The sequence below is a fragment of the Taudactylus pleione genome, unplaced genomic scaffold (assembly GCF_031769625.1).
Source record: "Taudactylus pleione unplaced genomic scaffold, aTauple2 ptg000334l, whole genome shotgun sequence".
NCBI classification, from domain to species: domain Eukaryota; kingdom Metazoa; phylum Chordata; class Amphibia; order Anura; family Myobatrachidae; genus Taudactylus; species Taudactylus pleione.
This window is the reverse complement of record NW_028284735.1, coordinates 5,837,162-5,856,304: the sequence shown is the minus strand read 5'-3', so window position 1 is coordinate 5,856,304 and position 19,143 is coordinate 5,837,162. Positions and strand designations below refer to the sequence as shown.

The 19,143-nt window shown below is 40.3% G+C and overlaps 1 protein-coding gene across 18 annotated transcripts in view; it reads left to right on the top strand.

Annotated features, from left to right (window-relative positions):
* PHLDB1 (pleckstrin homology like domain family B member 1) overlaps positions 1-19,143 on the top strand; it is a 211,166-nt gene that overhangs the window by 152,688 nt on the left and 39,335 nt on the right. For 14 of the 18 annotated variants that reach the window (XM_088443833.1, XM_088443834.1, XM_088443837.1 and 11 more), the window contains 4 exons: positions 6,732-7,010; positions 8,654-8,797; positions 9,063-9,200; positions 13,745-13,873. In XM_088443833.1, the coding sequence (XP_088299959.1) occupies positions 6,732-7,010; positions 8,654-8,797; positions 9,063-9,200; positions 13,745-13,873 (690 nt within the window). The remainder of the gene's footprint in view (positions 1-6,731; positions 7,011-8,653; positions 8,798-9,062; positions 9,201-13,744; positions 13,874-19,143) is intronic. The other 4 variants (XM_088443841.1, XM_088443840.1, XM_088443832.1 and 1 more) reach the window with 2 other exon arrangements.

Sequence of the window (19,143 nt, the reverse complement as noted above, 5' to 3'; positions counted from 1 at the left end):
TGGGTCCGATGGTACTCGATGTTACCGATTGTTTCGCTAGATTGCCTAAGTATACGGATGTGAGTAAGGGGAAGTGGGCATCCTTATGTTAGGCTGCAATCGCAATGGGAATGCAATCATCTACATATCTCCCCTGATATTAGCAGCCGCCGATTGTGTGCGTATAAGCAACTGCGATCCAAGCTGAATAAGGCCCACAGTCCTCAAGCTGGCCAAGAGAATACACACACAACAATGTTCAATATGTTATATACTCTGCAGGGCTACAACAGCCATTTTCGCAACACCCATGTTGGCAGGGGGTAAACCAGCCCCCCTGCTTCTTTAAACCAATAAAACTAATTCACATTTAACTTCTAGTATCAGGAAACAATGCCTTCCATAATTGGACCAAAACTGAAATCTGTCAAATGAATTTCATTCCATGCTGTAAATATTGTGGATGAACTATTTATTTGGGTTTTACTAAATTAATTGACTTCATTAATGGAAAACTTGGATTTACACAGTCATTTGTTTTTGTAGAATAACTTCATCAGTGGGATATTTTCACACTGGAATGCGTTCAAGGTAAAGAAATGTGTTTGCTAAATGAACTACTAAGATAATTAAAACCTTACTTACTATGTCAGAATGTCACACAGCAAGCGTATTATTAAAATTGCCAATAACTTATAAATCAGATACTTATCAAACATATTTCTACAAGCAAACATGGTGCCAAGACTAAATCATAATCTGAGCTGCAGCGTGGACATTGATCCACTGTTCTCCTCCTTCTGTGTGTTAAACATTAAACAAATAATTATTAAAAAATAAATAAAAATGTGTGGGGGTTTCCTCCAATTTTAAACCTCAATAAGCTGAAATTGCCAGTGCTAGTTAAAAATTGGGGGGTAACATCCCCACACACTTTTTTTGTTTTTTTTAAGTATACAGAAGTTGATGGACACTGTCCGTGATATCAAAATTCTTCAGTTAAGATGCCTATCCATTAGGCGATCTGAAAGTCTGAACATCTAGCATTCAGACCTTCAGGTCGCCGAGGTGCGGTGTCCGCACTGAACGGTGTTCACTGAACGTCATTCAGTGAAGGAGCCCGCCCTCCTATCTCTGAACATGCCGAACCTAATGAGCATTGTCAGGTTGACGGGCATGTTCAGTAGATAGTCGTGAACGGCAAGGACACAGCGTGCACGCACATCGCTGGTCCTTGCCGGCTATCCATTACCCGACTTTGTGAACAATGCGACCAAAACCTCCTGGTTTTTTTCGTCGGAGTAATGGATAGGCCCCGAGGGAAAGTTGAACTCCTGTGGTCAGAAGTCTGATGAAAACGTTGGTTAGTGTATGGAGCTCAAGTCAAATAGTTAAGCTGGACAGACAAGTTGTCCAGTTGGATGATAAATTGGTTAGTGTTTGGCCAGCTTAGAATGATACTGTTTCAAAATACATTCATGTGCCCTTAAATCTGCATAATCCTTGTTTGTTTAAGCTCTCCATTGTCTTCCTTCCTCTTTAGTAAATATGAAGCGGTATTGGGTCTTTTTTGCTTTCCAGAAAATGGGTTTTCCGCAATTTGAATCCCAAGTTTAAAATGTAATAAAACAAACAGAAAATAGAATAATACTAATTCCCTGTCTGTCAGTCTACCATTCTGTAGGCATTATACAGTTGGGACATAAGAGGATCAATTATTTCCTCTGTCACTTAATTGCACAGATTTCTTGTCACTTGAACCCTACCAGCATATACAGTATGTATAATTGTTACTCTGAATTTGTGTTTTAACAATAATAATTTACATTAATGCAAGGTCCCCACTACAGTATTTTAATGATTCTATTTCTCTGTTAGGAGTAAAAGGAGAGGAAATGCACATTACAGCCTATAAAGAAAGATAATTTTGAACCTTAAAATGACTCAAGTTTTTATTTTAATATTAATATTTTAAAACCGTGTTTAAAGAGTAGGTAGCCATCTTCAGCTGTACACACAACTTCATATTAAATAGATACATTGTATAGGTTATATTTTTTTTCCATTTGTGTAGTGTCTCATACATTTACCGTCTTACATTCTTGTTGGAAGTTACTTGTTTTATGGGCAGCTATATTAAGTATTATGTTTGAAGTGCTAATTTACTAGCAGAAGCATGGTTACGATTTTCCAAAATACACTGGATATGGAAAAACAGAACAGTGTTCAGCCCACTTCATCCACTTTTGTGATAATGAGCATAATAGTTAAAATAAATCAATTACAAAAAAACCTTGTGCATTGCTATAATGTAATCTCAACAAATATACTAAAAATACAGTGTTGTATAATAGAGATCAGCCAATGTAGAAACTTCATAAAACAATAAAAGGCATCTATAGAACTACTGTTCAGTACATAAATATTTATGATCTATATAAGCTCAGTGTATATTTCTATACAAATACCTATGAAATGTTCATTATAGGTAAACTCAATGTTTTCCAATGGTGCAGAGAGAATTTACAGATCAAATCATGCATAAAAAAATAACCACGTACTCCCGCAGCTCATAAATCAGATTGTATAATCCACTGAATTTCACAATATAAAAGTACTGTGCAGGTTTAATATCCTGTTCTCTGATGAGGAGATGGGTACTTGGATAAGCTTTGTCTATATAGTGCATCTGGAGGTCTGACTCTTGAATTATCCTGCATAGAGAGTACAGTTCCAACCCCCATTGAAGAATGACTGAACTGTATTATTTATTTATTGCCAGCTATTTTTATAGCGCGCACACGCAGCGCTTTACAGAGAATATTTAGCCATTCACATCAGGATACTCAACATCGATAGCACGCCCCCTTTGGTGCGAGGCCCCAAACGACGCATTGTCCGTTGCTATCTGGGTCTCGCGCATGCGCATGACGGAGCCGGCTCTGTCGTGCGCATGCGCTCTGGGCCACCATCGACCCGGTTGCGAGCGCTCAGCACTTGCGACCGGGTCTGAATCAGGCCCTCTGTTCAAAGTCTCAAAAACCTTAACAAAATGTTATATGAAAGAGCTTTAACCTAATCATTAGGTCAGAGCCTGCCCTAGGCAAAGGCAAACTAGGCAAATGCCTAGGGGCATGCATTCCAAGCCTTGGGCCAGCTCAGCTTGACAGCAGGCAGTGGCAGGACCCCGGTGGGCGGATGACGCTGACTGCTCTGCTCTGGCTGCCTTATCGCATTTGGAGCTCTCAGGTTCTATCCACAGCAGCTTATACAGCCGGCAGGAGCGGGGAGTAGAGACAGTGGGGGCAGGGGTCAGTAACAAAAATGGCCGCTGGATGAAGGCTGCTGCACATGTCCAGCTGCAACAACCCCTCTTCCCATGGGCCTTTGTGGAGTACAGCAGGCAGAGCCTGTCTGCAGGGAGACACACAGTGCTGAACTGAGCATAGAGTGAGTAGTGCAAGCATGGGGCTTCAGTATCTGCAGAGTCCAGGCAGGCTGAGGTGATGAGGTCACAGTTTTATTGGCCGGGTTAGTGCTGTGCAGGGGGTGTGGGGAGGTTGAGTTGTAATAATGTGTGGCATAATGTGTATAAGGGCTAATGTGGGGCATTATGTGTAAGGGGCATTACTAATGTGAGGCATGTGTATTAGGGCATTACTAATGTGTGGCATAATGTGTATAAGGGCTAATGTGGGGCATTATGTGTAAGGGGCATTACTAATGTGAGGCATGTGTATTAGGGCATTACTAATGTGTGGCATAATGTGTAAGGGGCATTACTGTGTGGCATTATGTGTATAAGGGGCGCTACTACTCTGTGGCATTATGTCTGCAAAGTTCACTACTGTGTGGTGTGGCGTAATTTGAATTGGGGGTACGATTGTGGGGCCAGGCCCCTTTTTTTGCTGTCCCTATTTAAAATGAGGAGGCACCAATGCTCTTGCTGGCACAGGGCATCAAAATGTCTAGTTACAGCTCTGTGGATGAGGATTGCTGTGGGTGAGGGGTGATGGGTATTGCTGGCTGCTGCTGGGTTCTGTGCCGGAAGAGGGGTGCTGGGCCAGAGGCAGAACTAACGGCGGTGCTAGGGGCACCAGCCAAAATCTTGCCTAGGGCATCAAATTGGTTCGGGCCGATTCTGCAGTAAGTCTAATGTCTTTGCCAGAATGATAGATACACATAAAGAGCCTAACATTACTGCAAAATAATAAAATAATATTAAATGGCTATTTAAGAACATAAACCAAAAAAAGAGCACAAAACAAGTTGATACTGGTAACACACAAAAAAAAAACCCAATGTGCCATCCAAAAGGCTACTCTACAAGGACAATTGATCACATTTTCTTCCCAGACCAACGCTGCGCCACCACCATCAAACAGACACACCACCAACACAACCAGGAGACCAAGGTAAACCATTTATTACATTTTAATCCCACAGCATCGGCAACCAATGAACAACACAGCAAACACCCCTACTTAGATAGAGTGGTGTGCTCTAGCCCTGTAATTTTCCATTCAGAAGCTCATGTGGGAAACATTTTTGTGATGCTATGTTGCTTTGTGAACATTAATTAACTTGAGTTGTTATTAACATTACTACTTCTCTTTGGGATAAGTAACCTGTGTATATTATAGTAAAATAGATCAACAATGATTGCTATATAACAGTATTCCCTGCTCTAAAGTCCACTTTATTTATTTAAATGTTTTTGAGTATGTGGTCCCTATAATGGATTTATCAAAATAGTAAAAATTATTATACATATTGTCTGTCTATTTCTGTGTTATTCATTAAACTCCTCTATACTGTGTGTATAAAATCACACATCACTATATAAGAGATGTTATTAGTAGCTTTTTTTTTTTTTTTTGACTTTCAAGTGTTCAGAGAGGTTGATCTATCTATGAGTGCATTCACCAGATACCTGCGGATTTCTGTTATTTTCTACATTGCACGAATTGCACCTTACAGTCCTTTTCATGAACGATCAGCAAAAGCTGCTAATGACACTCTGCTTTGTCTTTGGTCGTAGGAAACCAATCAATACCATTCCAGCAGAGAGGGCAGGAAATACTATTAGCACTTTTGCTCAATTGAATTTGACAGTTTGGTTGTGTATTTACAGTTGCACACATACATCTTACCTCCGTGCGCTACAAGGCGCGTTAAACATAACGTGTGAGCGCCGAGCGTGTTTTCGTGCAACTCTTTACCTTCAAGTGCATTTTATTTGCAATGCGATGTAACACACACAAGCAGCTTCTGCTGATTAAAATGATATGTGGCATGCCAATACTCTGTGTGACTGCGGGTGTATCTGCATGCAAAATGCTGCGTTCGTGTTAGCGGCTGTGTCACTGTAACGTAGCATTTTGCATGCAGATACACCCGCAGTCACACAGAGTAGTGGCATGCCACATATCATTTTAATCAGCAGAAGCTGCTTGTGTGTTCTATTCACTCCACATTGGAAATAAGACTCCTATTAAGGAAAAGGCTAGATGTATGTGGACACATCTGTATATGTATAATCTGTTAGCTTTGTCTCTATCTGATGTACACTTTTGAATATTTTTCGCATTTCTACATAAGGTGTGTTGTTAATATGTTGTGCATGGTATGAAAGGATATTCCTGTCAGGAAAAGAAGCAAAGGTGCATAGCCATATTGCCAGCATTTGTTATTAGGAAATTGTTTACTTCCTTCATTGCTGGTTCTTACTAAGAAATGTGTCTAAATCTTTTTTTTTATTTGTGCAGGCGGAATATACTGTGGGTAGGGGATAATTAATTTATAGGTTTATCCACATAATTAACCTGATTGAATTAAACATTGGAGGCAATTCAATAGTTTTTTGGGCAGGAGTGTGTCCCAAAAGCACCGGGTTTAGTCGCCCAAAACGGCTAAACCTGTCTAAAGTACTGCTTTGGGCACCCAAAGTGTCGACTTATCGCACATTTTTGCTCGCCACCTCGGGAAGTCGCGTGCAGAAATGTGTGCAGCCGCAGCTAATCGCGCCTGAACGGAGCGACAATTGAATTACTCCATCGGGTGCTCAAAAGAAATAGCCATGGTAAAAACAATTGAATCGTCTCCTTTGTGTTTTTTTTTTTAAGGTAAATGGATAGAATACCCTTGAAGTAGGGACACTCAACCAATACAATTAAAAATATCTGTAACAACCAAGATGACAAACACAAATAACTGATACAATGGATGCCATAGACATTAAAATGTCACCAGAATAGGGTTTTGGGTAACAGGTATAGTATTGTGGTCACAAAGATTGGTGAAGGTAAGGGTAGTATTCAGTCCTTATTAAGTGTTTGTGGTGAAATATGAGGGGAGACAATAGAAGGAAATAAGTGAGTAAACAATCAGTTTAAACTTGTCCAACGTGGTGTAACGTATGAGATAGTTGTATACTACTGCCCATTGTGCGCCTATTTGCAGTGAACAATGGGTACTGTTCACTGTATATATCTGCACCTGGTTAGATAACTATTTTAAGTGATTTAAATATATGCATACACCATGAGGTGTGCCAAAAAGGTTTAATATTTTTAATTGTATAATAAAAATTATATTTTAGCTTCGGTTAAGTGCCCCTAACTCAAAAATACTCTATTCACTTTACCTTATGTGTGCAGGTCCCATTTAATAGCAAATTGGAATCAATTAGAACATTTTTACATTTTATATAAATCTCCAGCATAATCCAGAAATCTTTCTTTGTTGCACAGGAACGCCAGAGGTTGGAAACCATCTTAAATTTGTGCGCTGAATACAGTAAAACAGATGAAAGTAGCTCTCCTCCTGCTCGTCTAGAGGAACTATGGGCTTTTCCTTCAGTGGGGACTAAGGTGGAAGGCTCTGCGTTCCTGGACACCAGAAGACTGTCGTGGGAGAGTGCTAAAAATTGCAGCCGTGCAAACAGCGGGAACCAAATGAAAGTGAAAGGAGAAAATGAGGAAGAAACCCAGAGGGAGGAGAATAGCAGCACAGAGAGTACCCAGCACGAGGTGAGTGCTTCTGTGTATTCCAGTGTGAGGCTTCCCCTTCAGGGCGTATAAAGAGGTGAGCGGCATAATCCTCAGCAAAGAACACAAAGAGGGGCAAAGTCTAATACACAAATTACACAGATGAGGGTGTAGCTCAGTACTGGGGACACACATTATATGAAAGGCTACATGTTATTTAAATAAATAATATTTATTGACGTAACATATTTTATTGGATTTTGTAATTTTATTAATTTTATTACTGTTATATTATTAAATGACATTTGCCATTTAAATTTGTGCATTTACCTAAATAGACCCTAGATGTATATCTGGTTGGTTCTATATAATGATTAATTTGCTTTAGGAACACTTCCAGAATGTTTGCACAAGATACAAACAGGATAAATTTTTTCTTTTAGATAGGTAATGGTAAGTAAATCTATCTATGCTATTTCTCTGTCTATTGCCACATATATACAATATTAGTATAAATAGTTATATCACGGCCGCTGGTCTCTATACCAACGCTGGAATCCCGACAAAGGAGTTAAGATAGACGTTGAAATACCGACACCTATCTTAATCCCGACACCAGAATCCAGGAGGACACGTGCCCGAATGAAGGTAAGACGGGGCGCCCGTAGTTATAGCCACGGGGAGGGGGTTAGGTTTAGGTCAGATAGCAGGGATAGTGTTAGCTTTTGGGGGGGGGGGTAGGTTAGGGTTAGGCACCCGTAGGGGGGAAGTTTAGGGCCAGGCACCACTGGGGGGGTTAGGTTTAGGCACTAAGGGGGGAGGGTTAGGGTTAGGCACGAAGGGGGAAGACAGGTTTAGGAACTAACGGGGAGGGTTAGGGGGTGGGGAGGGTTAGGGTTAGGCTACAAGAAGGGAGGGTTAGAGGGAGAAGAGGGAAGGGTAAGTATACTTACCAGACCCCTGTCTGAATCCCAACCATCGAGATGCCACTGTCGGTATTGTGACAGGAGGCATCCCGACAGCCGGCATTACATACCCATTCCACACAGATACATACTGAACACATCAGCAAGCTATATCAATAATTAAACATTTTAGGGATGTTCCTCAATGGAAATGTCACCTTGTGAGGACACACATAGAGGTAATGCTAGCCTTGACATTGCTTAAAACTTCTGATTTTGGCCCAGGCAAAGTGAGAAAATCAGTGCATTGTATGTGTGGGTATTAGGTACTGTATGTGTGTAAGCATTTCTACACCTCCTCCTCTTATAGACATTTACACTTTTCCACATATACCTGGTTACATCAGGGTTTAGAGCGCAAGATCACTACTATATACCAGAGCACACAGATAGTAGTGAATGGGGGGACTCTGAATCTGTACTACTCCTAACAAGGTTATTGGAGCAAGCCAGACACACAAACACTATCAAGGGCAATGCATGAGTGCTGTTGACTGCTTTATAAACCCACCTGAGGGCCAATCCACACAAGTCAATCTGTCCAGCCCTCACAGGAGTAATGAATGAATGCTTACCACCTGTGGGAGTTAGTGAAGGTGTCAAGGCAACCATTAAGCAATGTAATACAATGGTATAACTGAGGCCGTTGTAGCATCTATCCCGGACTCTGGCGTTACTCTTGACACCCAATCCATTTTTTTTTCCTTTTTCGTCTTTCAGCAGGAAGATGCTGTTTCACCTGGTGATACAACTGGTGAGCTGCTCACTTTGGAGGAACAGCGTAGAGCGACTTTAAGCCGTGTGGATCAGCTGAAGAACAGAGTGACAGAACTCGAGAGACAATTACAGGAGAGTGCACGAGAGGTTAGAGATCACCCTGGTTAGGAATGAAGGATTTCGTGCATGTACTTTCAGGCACAAAGAAGGCAGTCCTGTGTTGTGACCATCGTTTTGCTGTTTTGTTCAGAGGAGGGATGCTGTATATGTCTATGCAGAGTGCAGGTGGTAGGAAGATATAGAAAGTGATGAAGATTCAGCTTGTTATTAACCAGGAGAAATTCAATTCGCTTTATTTATACAGTGGAAATCCCAGACCCACCTGTTGCTTGTGGTTCCTTCTCCTATACAGGCAGAGATGGAGCGTGCCCTACTTCAGGGAGAGAAGGAGGATGAGCTCTCCCAGCTGCAGCAGGAACAGAGGATTATTCAGCAGCTACAGGACAGTCTAAGTGCCATGGAAAACAACATGCAGAAGGAAAAAGAAAAGGTACCAAATATCCTGTAAGATTGCAGGGCGTATTCACCCCCATTGTTCTTTCCCTCTCCATCCTTTGTTTCCAGCTTTTTATTGTTCTCCTACCTCTCTGACCTTTACATGGGAAGAGTATTTATATTGGCTGAAATACTAGGTGCAAAATTCTGATAAAGAATTTAATTTGGATATACAATGCCTTTTTGTATGCTTACATTGCCAGAGAGGCCTGCAAACAACACTTCTTTTAACCACATATGTTAAGAGCCTGCCTCCCTATGACGCCTCTGCCTGTATAAATGACATGTAATGTACAGCTTTCAGCTGAATGGTCCTCACCAGGGGGTTATTTTCAAACTGGAAATAAAATGTTATTATGTGAAATATAGTACATATAAGCCGTTATTTTATATGGAGTAGTTAAAGTATTTTGTTTTTCCTAAAGACAAATTCCAGACATTAGGTCATTTAACCCTAATCCCCTCCACCAGCCCAACGTCAGGGAACAACTGCTTCAGTTCAGTTATTCCGGCTGAGGAGTTTAGGGATAAAAATGACCTAATAATTTCAGTTTCTCATCAGTCATTAGGATAACTGGTCCCCATCTTGCCTTATGCAGTGTGCCCCCACCACTTCTAAACCCAGCCCTGCCTTGTTATTTGCAATCTTGTCGGTTGGATGATGGTTTTCAGACAAATGGACATAATAATTATAAATTAAGCAATGTTACTTTTGTAATGGTTCCTGTCACTCCTTTGGTTTCCTACTGTTTTTTATACACTTTAGTCTAGTCTAATACGTCCCAGCTGGCATCAATGATAAACTAAAGCCGGTTGCTATGGATTATTGTGCTTCCCTGCACAGTTACTTCTGCTCTGGTATTCATTTCCTTATTTGTGGATTCCATACATATTATCTAGTTGGTTGTAGCTAATGCAGCTATTATGACAAGTCAGGGTTATATATTTCCTGTGATTAACCTGACCTTCTAACTATACTAACATCCCTTCCACTTTCACTTTGCATGCTGTAGTTGCTGTAGGTAAGTAAAATACACCTAAAGTAATATCATACTGAGATTCTAGATCTTCTAAAATGAAACGTTGGCAATGGTTCCCAACCTTTTTACATTTCTATGAAAATAGGAAAAATACATAATTTATACAAAAAAAAATTACAGACTTGGATGAATCTTATTAAATTCTTTTGATTGTCTATAAAATATATTTCACATATAGACTCTTGCGTATAGAGTATTTTTTATTTTTAGCCATATTTATCCCTACATACTTGTGGCACATTCAGTCTAGGACTGTTGCACTATTTTTTCTGACACCTTGGTTGGGAACCACTGCTATATATAATCATGCAAAGTAGCTGTCAAGCGATGATTGTTTCACTGTTCTAGAACAAAGCTGTGTTTAATGATCTATGTTATTTTACATTTGACGATAATTGTCATGTTCCGTCTTTTTTAGTGTTTTGTGTATATTTAATCTTACTGTAGATCATGAAAATGGGTTTTTATACTTCCGTTAAATTTTTTTCTCTGAGTCCGGAGGGTGACACAGGACTGTGTAGTAGTATAGTATCCTTTTTGATGTTGGCACTTTAAATAATTCTAAATATTTGGTGCTCCTCCCTCTTATACTGCGCCATCCTGGAAGATTGCGCAAATTAGGAGCCACCTTAGGTTGCAAAGATGGTTTAGTCTGGAAAACAGCCTTATCCTCATGAAAAATCAAATAGGGAGATTTGCAAGATCTGTTGCTGTCGTCACACTTGTTAAAATCCATATGGTGAAGAAACAGATCATGTTGAGGTTGTTGTCTCAGCTACCAGATAAATGACCAAAGTTTTATTGAAGTAAGACAAGCGTGCGGTCTGGTCAAGTAAACATATGACTTGTCCCATTTTTAAAATGAGCTCATTTTGAAATGCCCTTCAATGAATCCATGCAAACTGCACAGGTTTGAGTGTCAAGACCAGAGGTCCCCATACTTTATTGAACCATGGCGCTCTGGAGTGTCCATATTCTTTCACTTTGCCAAAAGTTTCTTATTGAGAAATTCTTGAAAAATTATTACATATATATATATATATATATATGTATATATATATATATATATATATATATATATATATATACACAGAGAAATTAATCGGCACTCACCAAAAATATGAAAAAAAACTTTTTAATGTAAGCAAAAAACAGGATTTGAAATACCCATAGCAGCAAGATACAAGGGTTCAGTCCAGTCGACGTTTCGATCCCAATCCAGGATCTTTATCAAGACCTCAGCAACCATGCAACAACAGATTCTGATAAACAACCAAGTGCAGAATATGCTGCCTTTAAATTGAGCACCCCGCCTGTACTCTTGCTATATTGGAGTGTAGACATCTCGGAATATATATAATATATATATATATATATATATATATATATATATGTTATCCTTCGGTTCAGTTATGTGGTGTTGGACATGTATTTTATGATTGGCAACCACCAGCACTAGTGGTGGCTGCCAATCATAATGTGGTCGTGGACCTCCAACCTGCGGCACTCCTGCAAGTGCCCCGCTACACCCCAGAGTGCCACAGCACCTAGTTTGGGAACCACTGGTCTAAACCAATAGACTCGTTACTTTTTTTTGTAAGGAAACTATTTTGTTCCCTGGAATAATCATAATCTGCTGTTGAGCATCAAAGAGCAGGATCCCAAGAGACCAGCTCCCAAGTAGAAAACATATTCAATTTCTATAAGTTTATAATTCAGCCTTGGCACTTCATCTTCATGCCATAGAAGAAGGATCTCAAAGATTCCAACTGGTAGTGTCCACCTGAATATGTCTGTTGAGTTGTCTTGAGATTCAAAATGGGCTGAAATCACCTGGTTTTGTGTTTGAACCAACAACCGGTTTAAATGGAAACCTCTCACCATGTTTTACTGGCACTGAAATAAGGTGTGACTAATTCTTCTAATTGCTGGTAAGAATTAAAGGAAGGCATTCACTCCCTGACTCTGCCTTGCTGTACTACATGTGAAGGTCCTCTTGAACCAACAGCAGTAAATTATCTACCCCATACCTTGGAGAACCCTCCTCATGACACACAGAATCCTCAATGTCTGAATTCTCCACTACCTCACTCACTTCTTGTGAACAGCACTTAAAATCAGACTCTTTTCAAGACCAGACTAATACATATGTCTGATGTGTATGCGACTTCGGTGTCGAGTTCTTTAGAATCCCATCTAACTTTTACTCTGTTCCAATTTCGTCATACATTGAAATGGCTCTTCTAGTGGCATCCCTAAGGACTTTGCTGACCCCTGGCTGAACGCACTAGGTGACTCGGTGGAGGGTTGAGGTCCCTTTACCTACAACTAGGTGACACGTACATACAGTAGCTCTCATTACATTTATTTTATTCTTCCAAGCAATGACAGATGAAGCACCACCAGTCCAAGACATCCCTTTAGCCAATACAATTGGAATGAAAGCAGTAAAATAGACAGATACGGAGTACACAATAAGGAAAAGTGAACCAGGTATCCAAAGGCAAAAAAATTAACTGGCGGGGAAATAATACACAATTTGAAGTGCAATTTTCTCCCAGCTTTAAGTACTTTCCTGTAACTATTGACACAGACTAAAGCAGGAGTTGCTCGTGGCTCAGTGTCTGCTTTATGCTCATTGTTAGTACTTCGGGGTGATGGATCCTTTATCTAGTACATTCTTTGAATCATTTGGTAGAATCTGGTTGGTTGTTATGAACAACTTCTCCACCTGTCCTCTTTAGAAGCCTTTTATGCTCCCCCAGACTCCAGCACGTCAGCAGACCCCGTTTTTAGGAAGAAAGCAACCAATGTGCTACATTACCAATCTTTTATGTTGCCAGACTTGCTCTGTCTTGCTAGGTCCCCAGTCACTGTCTGTGTTGGCAGTGATGAGGGGCCATCCTGTTTTGGGAGTAGTGTGTGGGAAGTGGCTTGGTCCAACTTATCTCCTCAACTTACTTTTATTTGCAGACAGCCCAGTGAAGTCTGCTCCATGTGACCGCCATAGTGATAAGTTCAAGCAAAAGATACAGGCTTCCAAAACACTCTGCAGAATATGAGGGTATAAGAGGAGCACAAAATAGTCAAAATTATTTAGTGCCAACATCCTAATGGAGGCTTTATACCCCATGATCCAGTATCTGCAGGTGGCTGAAAGAGAAACCATGTTTTGTTACATTCTTATTGAGTGCTTCTAATAAAGTGCACAGAAATCTGTTGCAGTTCCCTCTGGCAGTGAAGTTGAAATTACTGAATGCCTCAGTCCCTCTGACACTAACACAGGTTGTGTTCTCTGACCTACTCTTCCTACTTTTCTTCTTTCCTGACTTGTGCCTATATTCTTATTCCTGATATCTTACCCTTTCGTTCTCTCCTGTTTCATTTTCAACCTTCTCTGCATCCTCTTTATCTAGCCTTTTCTGGCTGTGCATGGCTGAGGTTACAGTGCAGTGTCCTGTTCCCCATTTTGTCTTTTGGATAACCCCACGGGATTAAGGTGCGGGAGAAGCTGGAGCAGCAGAGGATGGAAATACAGAGTGTTCAGCTTTCTCACCATGACCTGCAGAGGCAACTCCATAATTGCCCCGAAGCTTTAAGGGAGCAAGTGCAATGCCAGCTCACACGGGTCAGTCTGCAGATAGTGGACCCTTCCTGGCACAACTTTCTGTCACATACATCAATCTTTTCATTATATATAAACACATACCTTCCCCTCTCTCTCAATACTTGTCTGTATTTATATTACACACCCAGTTTTGTAACCTGTTCATACGTTTCTTACCTGCACACTGTTTCTTTATTCCTCATCATCGGCTAATGCAATTTTTATTTTCTTGATTTATTTGCATATTAATGCTCAGCTTATGTTTCTCTCCTCCCATCATGTATACATTGGTGCTTCTCAGATGTGCTTGAACCTCCTTTTCTCAAGCATGATGATTTTTTTGCTCAAAACACTAACAGTTACGTATCTTATTTTTTTACCCTTAATAATTGTGGCACCCTCAGCAGCACATCTTTTTCTTTCATTCTTCAAATGAACCCAACAATCTTGCACATCCCATTGTAAAGCACCATAATAGGGTCACCATCCTAAAATATGTAGGTTGATAGACATAGAAAAGAGTAAAATCAGTTGGTGCGGATGGTTCAGTAACTTTAAACCCTTTACCACTGAGGCTTCTTAAACCTCTGTGCTGGGCCTATTTTGAACATCGATGTCCATAATTTAGGTAGTACCCACACAAATTATACCTTGTTTTTACAGAAGACATTGAATTTTTAGAATATAACATTAGTTTGTTTATATCTCCTCAAATGCCAATGAAATAAAAACAAGTGTTTTTTTCTAATGGTCACCAAGAAATACCTTGTGGTTTTTGCTTTGGTATTAATCCACCTTTCCAAAAAAAGCACAAATCTGCATTCTTCAAATAGATTTTCAAAATAGAGTCTGCACTTGAAACAACAAAAATGTGTATGAATAATATGGTAGCCCAACAAAGCATACCATTGTAAAAATTAGATAGCGTACTTCATCAAATGAGGGCATCATTGAGTTTATTGAAGCCAGAATACGGGAGATCTGGCAATTAGAACCCTTACATCCCTGGATTTGTTAAACATTTCTGTAGTATCGAGTGTCTGTTTATTATTTATCAACAATGATATATATTATAGCAGCAGCATATTCTGTTGCACTTTACAACTGGGCACAAAAGTATTAAGATGAAACTGGATAATAACAGACTGACATAGAGGTAAGAGGGCCCTGCTCGCAAGATTACAATCTATAGGGAAATTGATACACAAACAGAAGTGCTACACATTGCATATTGCTTCATCCAAATTCTAGGACTCTTGGTAGGCTGCATGACCCACTCACAAAGCAGTGTTGGCCATGGGTCAGTGGGATGTGAAAGTGAAGAAAGAGAAAATATGTAAATTATATGTGGACTTTATAGAGGTGATGTAATTGGGTAGGAATGCTAATGGAGGTTTTGTAGGTGGTTCTGGAACTGCTGCTTAAAGAGATGAGTTTTCAGGGAATGCTTGAAGGTTTGGAGTCTAGAGGAAAGTCTTATTGTGCGTAGGAGGGCATTCCAATGCATTATGTGCAGCCCACACAAAGTTCTGTAACCATGAATGGGAGCAAGTGATGCGTGAAGATGAGAGACGCAGATATTGTGCAGAGCGGAGAGGTCATGTTGGGAGATATTTTGTGGTAAGAGAAGAGATGTATGTTGGTGTACTTTGGTTAATAGTCTTGCAGTATGTGCCTTGGATTATTTACCGTGGGTGCAGAGGGTGCCGTTGGGATGGGGCCGGCAGCGCCTACGGGGCCTCCTTCCTGCATCCACTCTTGGTGGCGTGAGTACTGGATGAGAGGAGGGACGGGGCTGACAAGTCTTGACAGAGGCCCGCAGCGCTGATGATACCACCTGCGAACTGCTTCTTAGTCACAGGCACACTTAAGCCTTTGACTAAAAAGCAGTTTGCTGCAGGGGATCATCAGTACTGCTGGCCTCTGTCAGAGTTATCATATCTGTCCCTCCTCCCATATTACTCTCCTCATCAACATCAGTGAGGAGAGACACTGCTACGCCCCCCTCCCCTTCCATAGAAATTTTGCTATGGGGTCCCCATAGGTTTAGCTATTCCCTGGCTTATGTGTGTAAGTAAAAGTACTTTATATTGAATTCTGTGGAATACAGGTAACCAATGGAGGGACTGACAGAGTGGAACTGCAGATGATGAACATTTAGCGAGAAAGATCAGCCTTACAGCTGCATTACAAATAGATTGTAGTGGTAAAAGTCTGTTTTGGGGAAGCCCAATAAGGAGACTATTGTAATAATCAATGCGGGAGATAACGAGCGCATGAATAAGAGTTTTTGCAGTAATTTGTGTGAGATATGAGTGTGTTCTAGATACGTTTTTTAGATGTATATAACAGGATTTGGAAACAAATTGAACTGTCCTTTATTCCCTACTTTCAGTGTCAAGGATGAAATTTAGGTAGCAAGCGTGAGGGGTGGGGTTGATTGTTGAGTTATCAACAGTGATAGAGATATGAGGTGTTATTGTCTGGTAATCACAAGACAATAACTTCTAAGAGGCTACATTGTTTGAATAATCACCAGAAAATAACCACCAAGGGAGCACATAATTTTAATGAAGAAAATGCCTCTCTTTTAAATAAGCATTTATTAAAGCCAATATGGGGAGGTGCGCCCCTTGCCTAAACTTCTGATTTCTGCAGTGTAGAGGATCCAAATCCTTTGAAAGGGGGCACTCCTCTCCTTCAAACAAGGGAACCTTTGGGTCTGGGTTCCAGGATTTAGGAGAAAGTACAGCTTGCGGTGCACACTATTCTTTTGTACTTTAAATTTGACAGCAGTATTTTTTTTGCTGTGAGCAGACAGGGCTTAGTGACATCATGACCCATGTGCAGTAAGTCATGAAAGGCCTTTTAAGTATTTATCCCATTTTAAGTAGCAGTTCTTAGGACATGTGATGGTCCTTTATTTATATTTTGAGAACAAGTCCCACTTGTCCTTAGCACTGAAGTGGTTACAGTTCTCAAACTGTTATCCTAGGTGGGTACTCTTTTATAGACAACCATCTATGGGGAATAATCAATTACATGCGTAAACTAAAAGTTTTCGCTGTCGACAAGTTTTTGCACCTATCACCTGAATGTCACTTATCGCAGCTATGCGCGCTCCCATTTATCGGGCTGTCCTGTTGCAAAGCCGGCGATAACCAATTTGCACGATAATTCCTCCATGGAAGACAGGCGAGAAGTACAGGTGAAAATGAGGAAATCGGCTTGTACCCTCAAAAAAGTTAAAACTAATATTGGGTAATAGTATAGAAGTCTGTTAGTGGCCATAATAAAAAGGTTTGGTGTTCTTAAATTGTCTCAAATGGCTGTTATAAGTATTTTTGGCCAAAATAAATGTTGTTGTAGGTAAATTAGGGATACACTAAAATGGGAGTAAGTATATATTTTTTAGTTATTTTAGGGCACTTTTAAATAAAAAAAAAAAAAATACACCTGTCACTGTTTCCTGCAATGTTTAAAACACCTGTCCCATCCATACAGCCCCCAATAAACCTGTCCCACTATTTTAAACCCCTTTTTCTTAACTTTTTACTTTTTCACTCCACAAAATGACATGTCATTTTTCGACAAATTAAGCCATTTACTATTTTTTAACCTAAATAGTCATTAAAGAGGGTGTCCCAGAGGTTCTGCACCGTCCCGACATTTTTAGCCAAAAATAGTGGTTTTGCCCAACTTGTCACCTGCTTCAGGGTCCCGAATAATGAATTGCGATAACAGCAACGCAAGAAGTTACACCCGCAAAAACGCCGGCTAATTTTTGGTGAAAAGTTTTGACTGGTAAAAAAGTTTTGGGGAAAAACAGGTTATCGCGTCTAATAGGATATCCCCCTATGGGTTGGGTTCGGGGTCCCGACACCAGTATCCCAACAGGGTTAGGATACCAACACTTGTCTGTCAGTATCCTCGCCCTCCCCCACAACCTACCCTAACCCTCACTCTCCGGTGCTTAAATATAACCTCCCCCGCTAGTGCCTAAACCTAACCCTCCCCGCACCCTAAATCTAACCCTCCCCCCCTTGTGCCTAACTCTAGAACTGGTAGAACTGCAAGCAGAAACAAGTGTGGTTTTCTCTTCTGCAATTACCCGACAGAACCTTCCATTTCATCGATTATCGGTGGGTGTTACTGTGCTTGTTGTATCTGTTTAGATAAGGGTAGGAGGGAGCTGCCAAGTCACAAAGAAGGTGTCCAGCCTTCAATACATGTTTTACAGGTAAGAATAAAGGGGTTGAAAATGCGCTAAACCTATGTTTTGTTTGTATTTCTGTATTAAAATGATGCTGTGATTAATGTGTCATGAGGCTGTTTGCATGCCATCAGAGACCCAATTGAAAGAAGATACAGGCAGCTTAAAAAAGATATATTGTAACAAAACCTTGATACAATATCATGTGAAATTGGGGTGCACATTATTCGCTCCATAGCCGCATACATGGTCACTTACAGTGTACCAGGCACAATAGATTCATTCTTTTATTTCAAAGAAATTGGTCTAAAGACGTAGATTAAGCATAACAATGCGTACCTCAAGCCATGGCATGGGTCACTCGTATTGGAACTCTGTCTTTTGACCAAGATTAGCAAATAAGTCACACACTTAAGCTATGTGTAATACCAGCGTCAGCAGTCCATGTACCCTTGCATTGTACGTACTTTTGTTGCATTAGTGATGAGAATAAGATGCATATTTTAAGAAGTTGTCTCTGGCAGGAAAGTACATGGCACACCAGACGGGGCTGTTTGGCACGATTTGAGCCAAGGTGTATGTGGGCACATCTGTAATACAGAATCATGCAAACACAACATAGGTGCAGTGCAGGGTCTACCCCTATAGTCTTGCGCTTAATTGAGATAGTAAATGAAATCTCTTGAGACAATCTTCAAACCCAAATGCTAATGGTTTCACTAATCCATTGCCAGTCTTTTTAATTAATGCATGGGTGTTGTTTGATATTTTATTAAAGTAGTATATATCCTTATCCTCAGTGGATTATATAATATTAATGTTTTATATGTATACCTATTTCAAATATTCTGCCTCAGCCCTGTCCATTTCTTTGCATTTTTAATGAATGCACTATACAAAAGCCATACTGATATTTTGTAGTGTGGAATTCCTTAAGGGTACACTTCTCGTCTGTCCTTGGATAGCACCTGGCTCCAGACAATAAAGTGTTCTTCAAGTGAGTAGGAGAGAATCCACAAACCATAGAGGGAAAGAGAATATGGAAGAACAGACATAACTTGTGAAGCATATGTTAGGA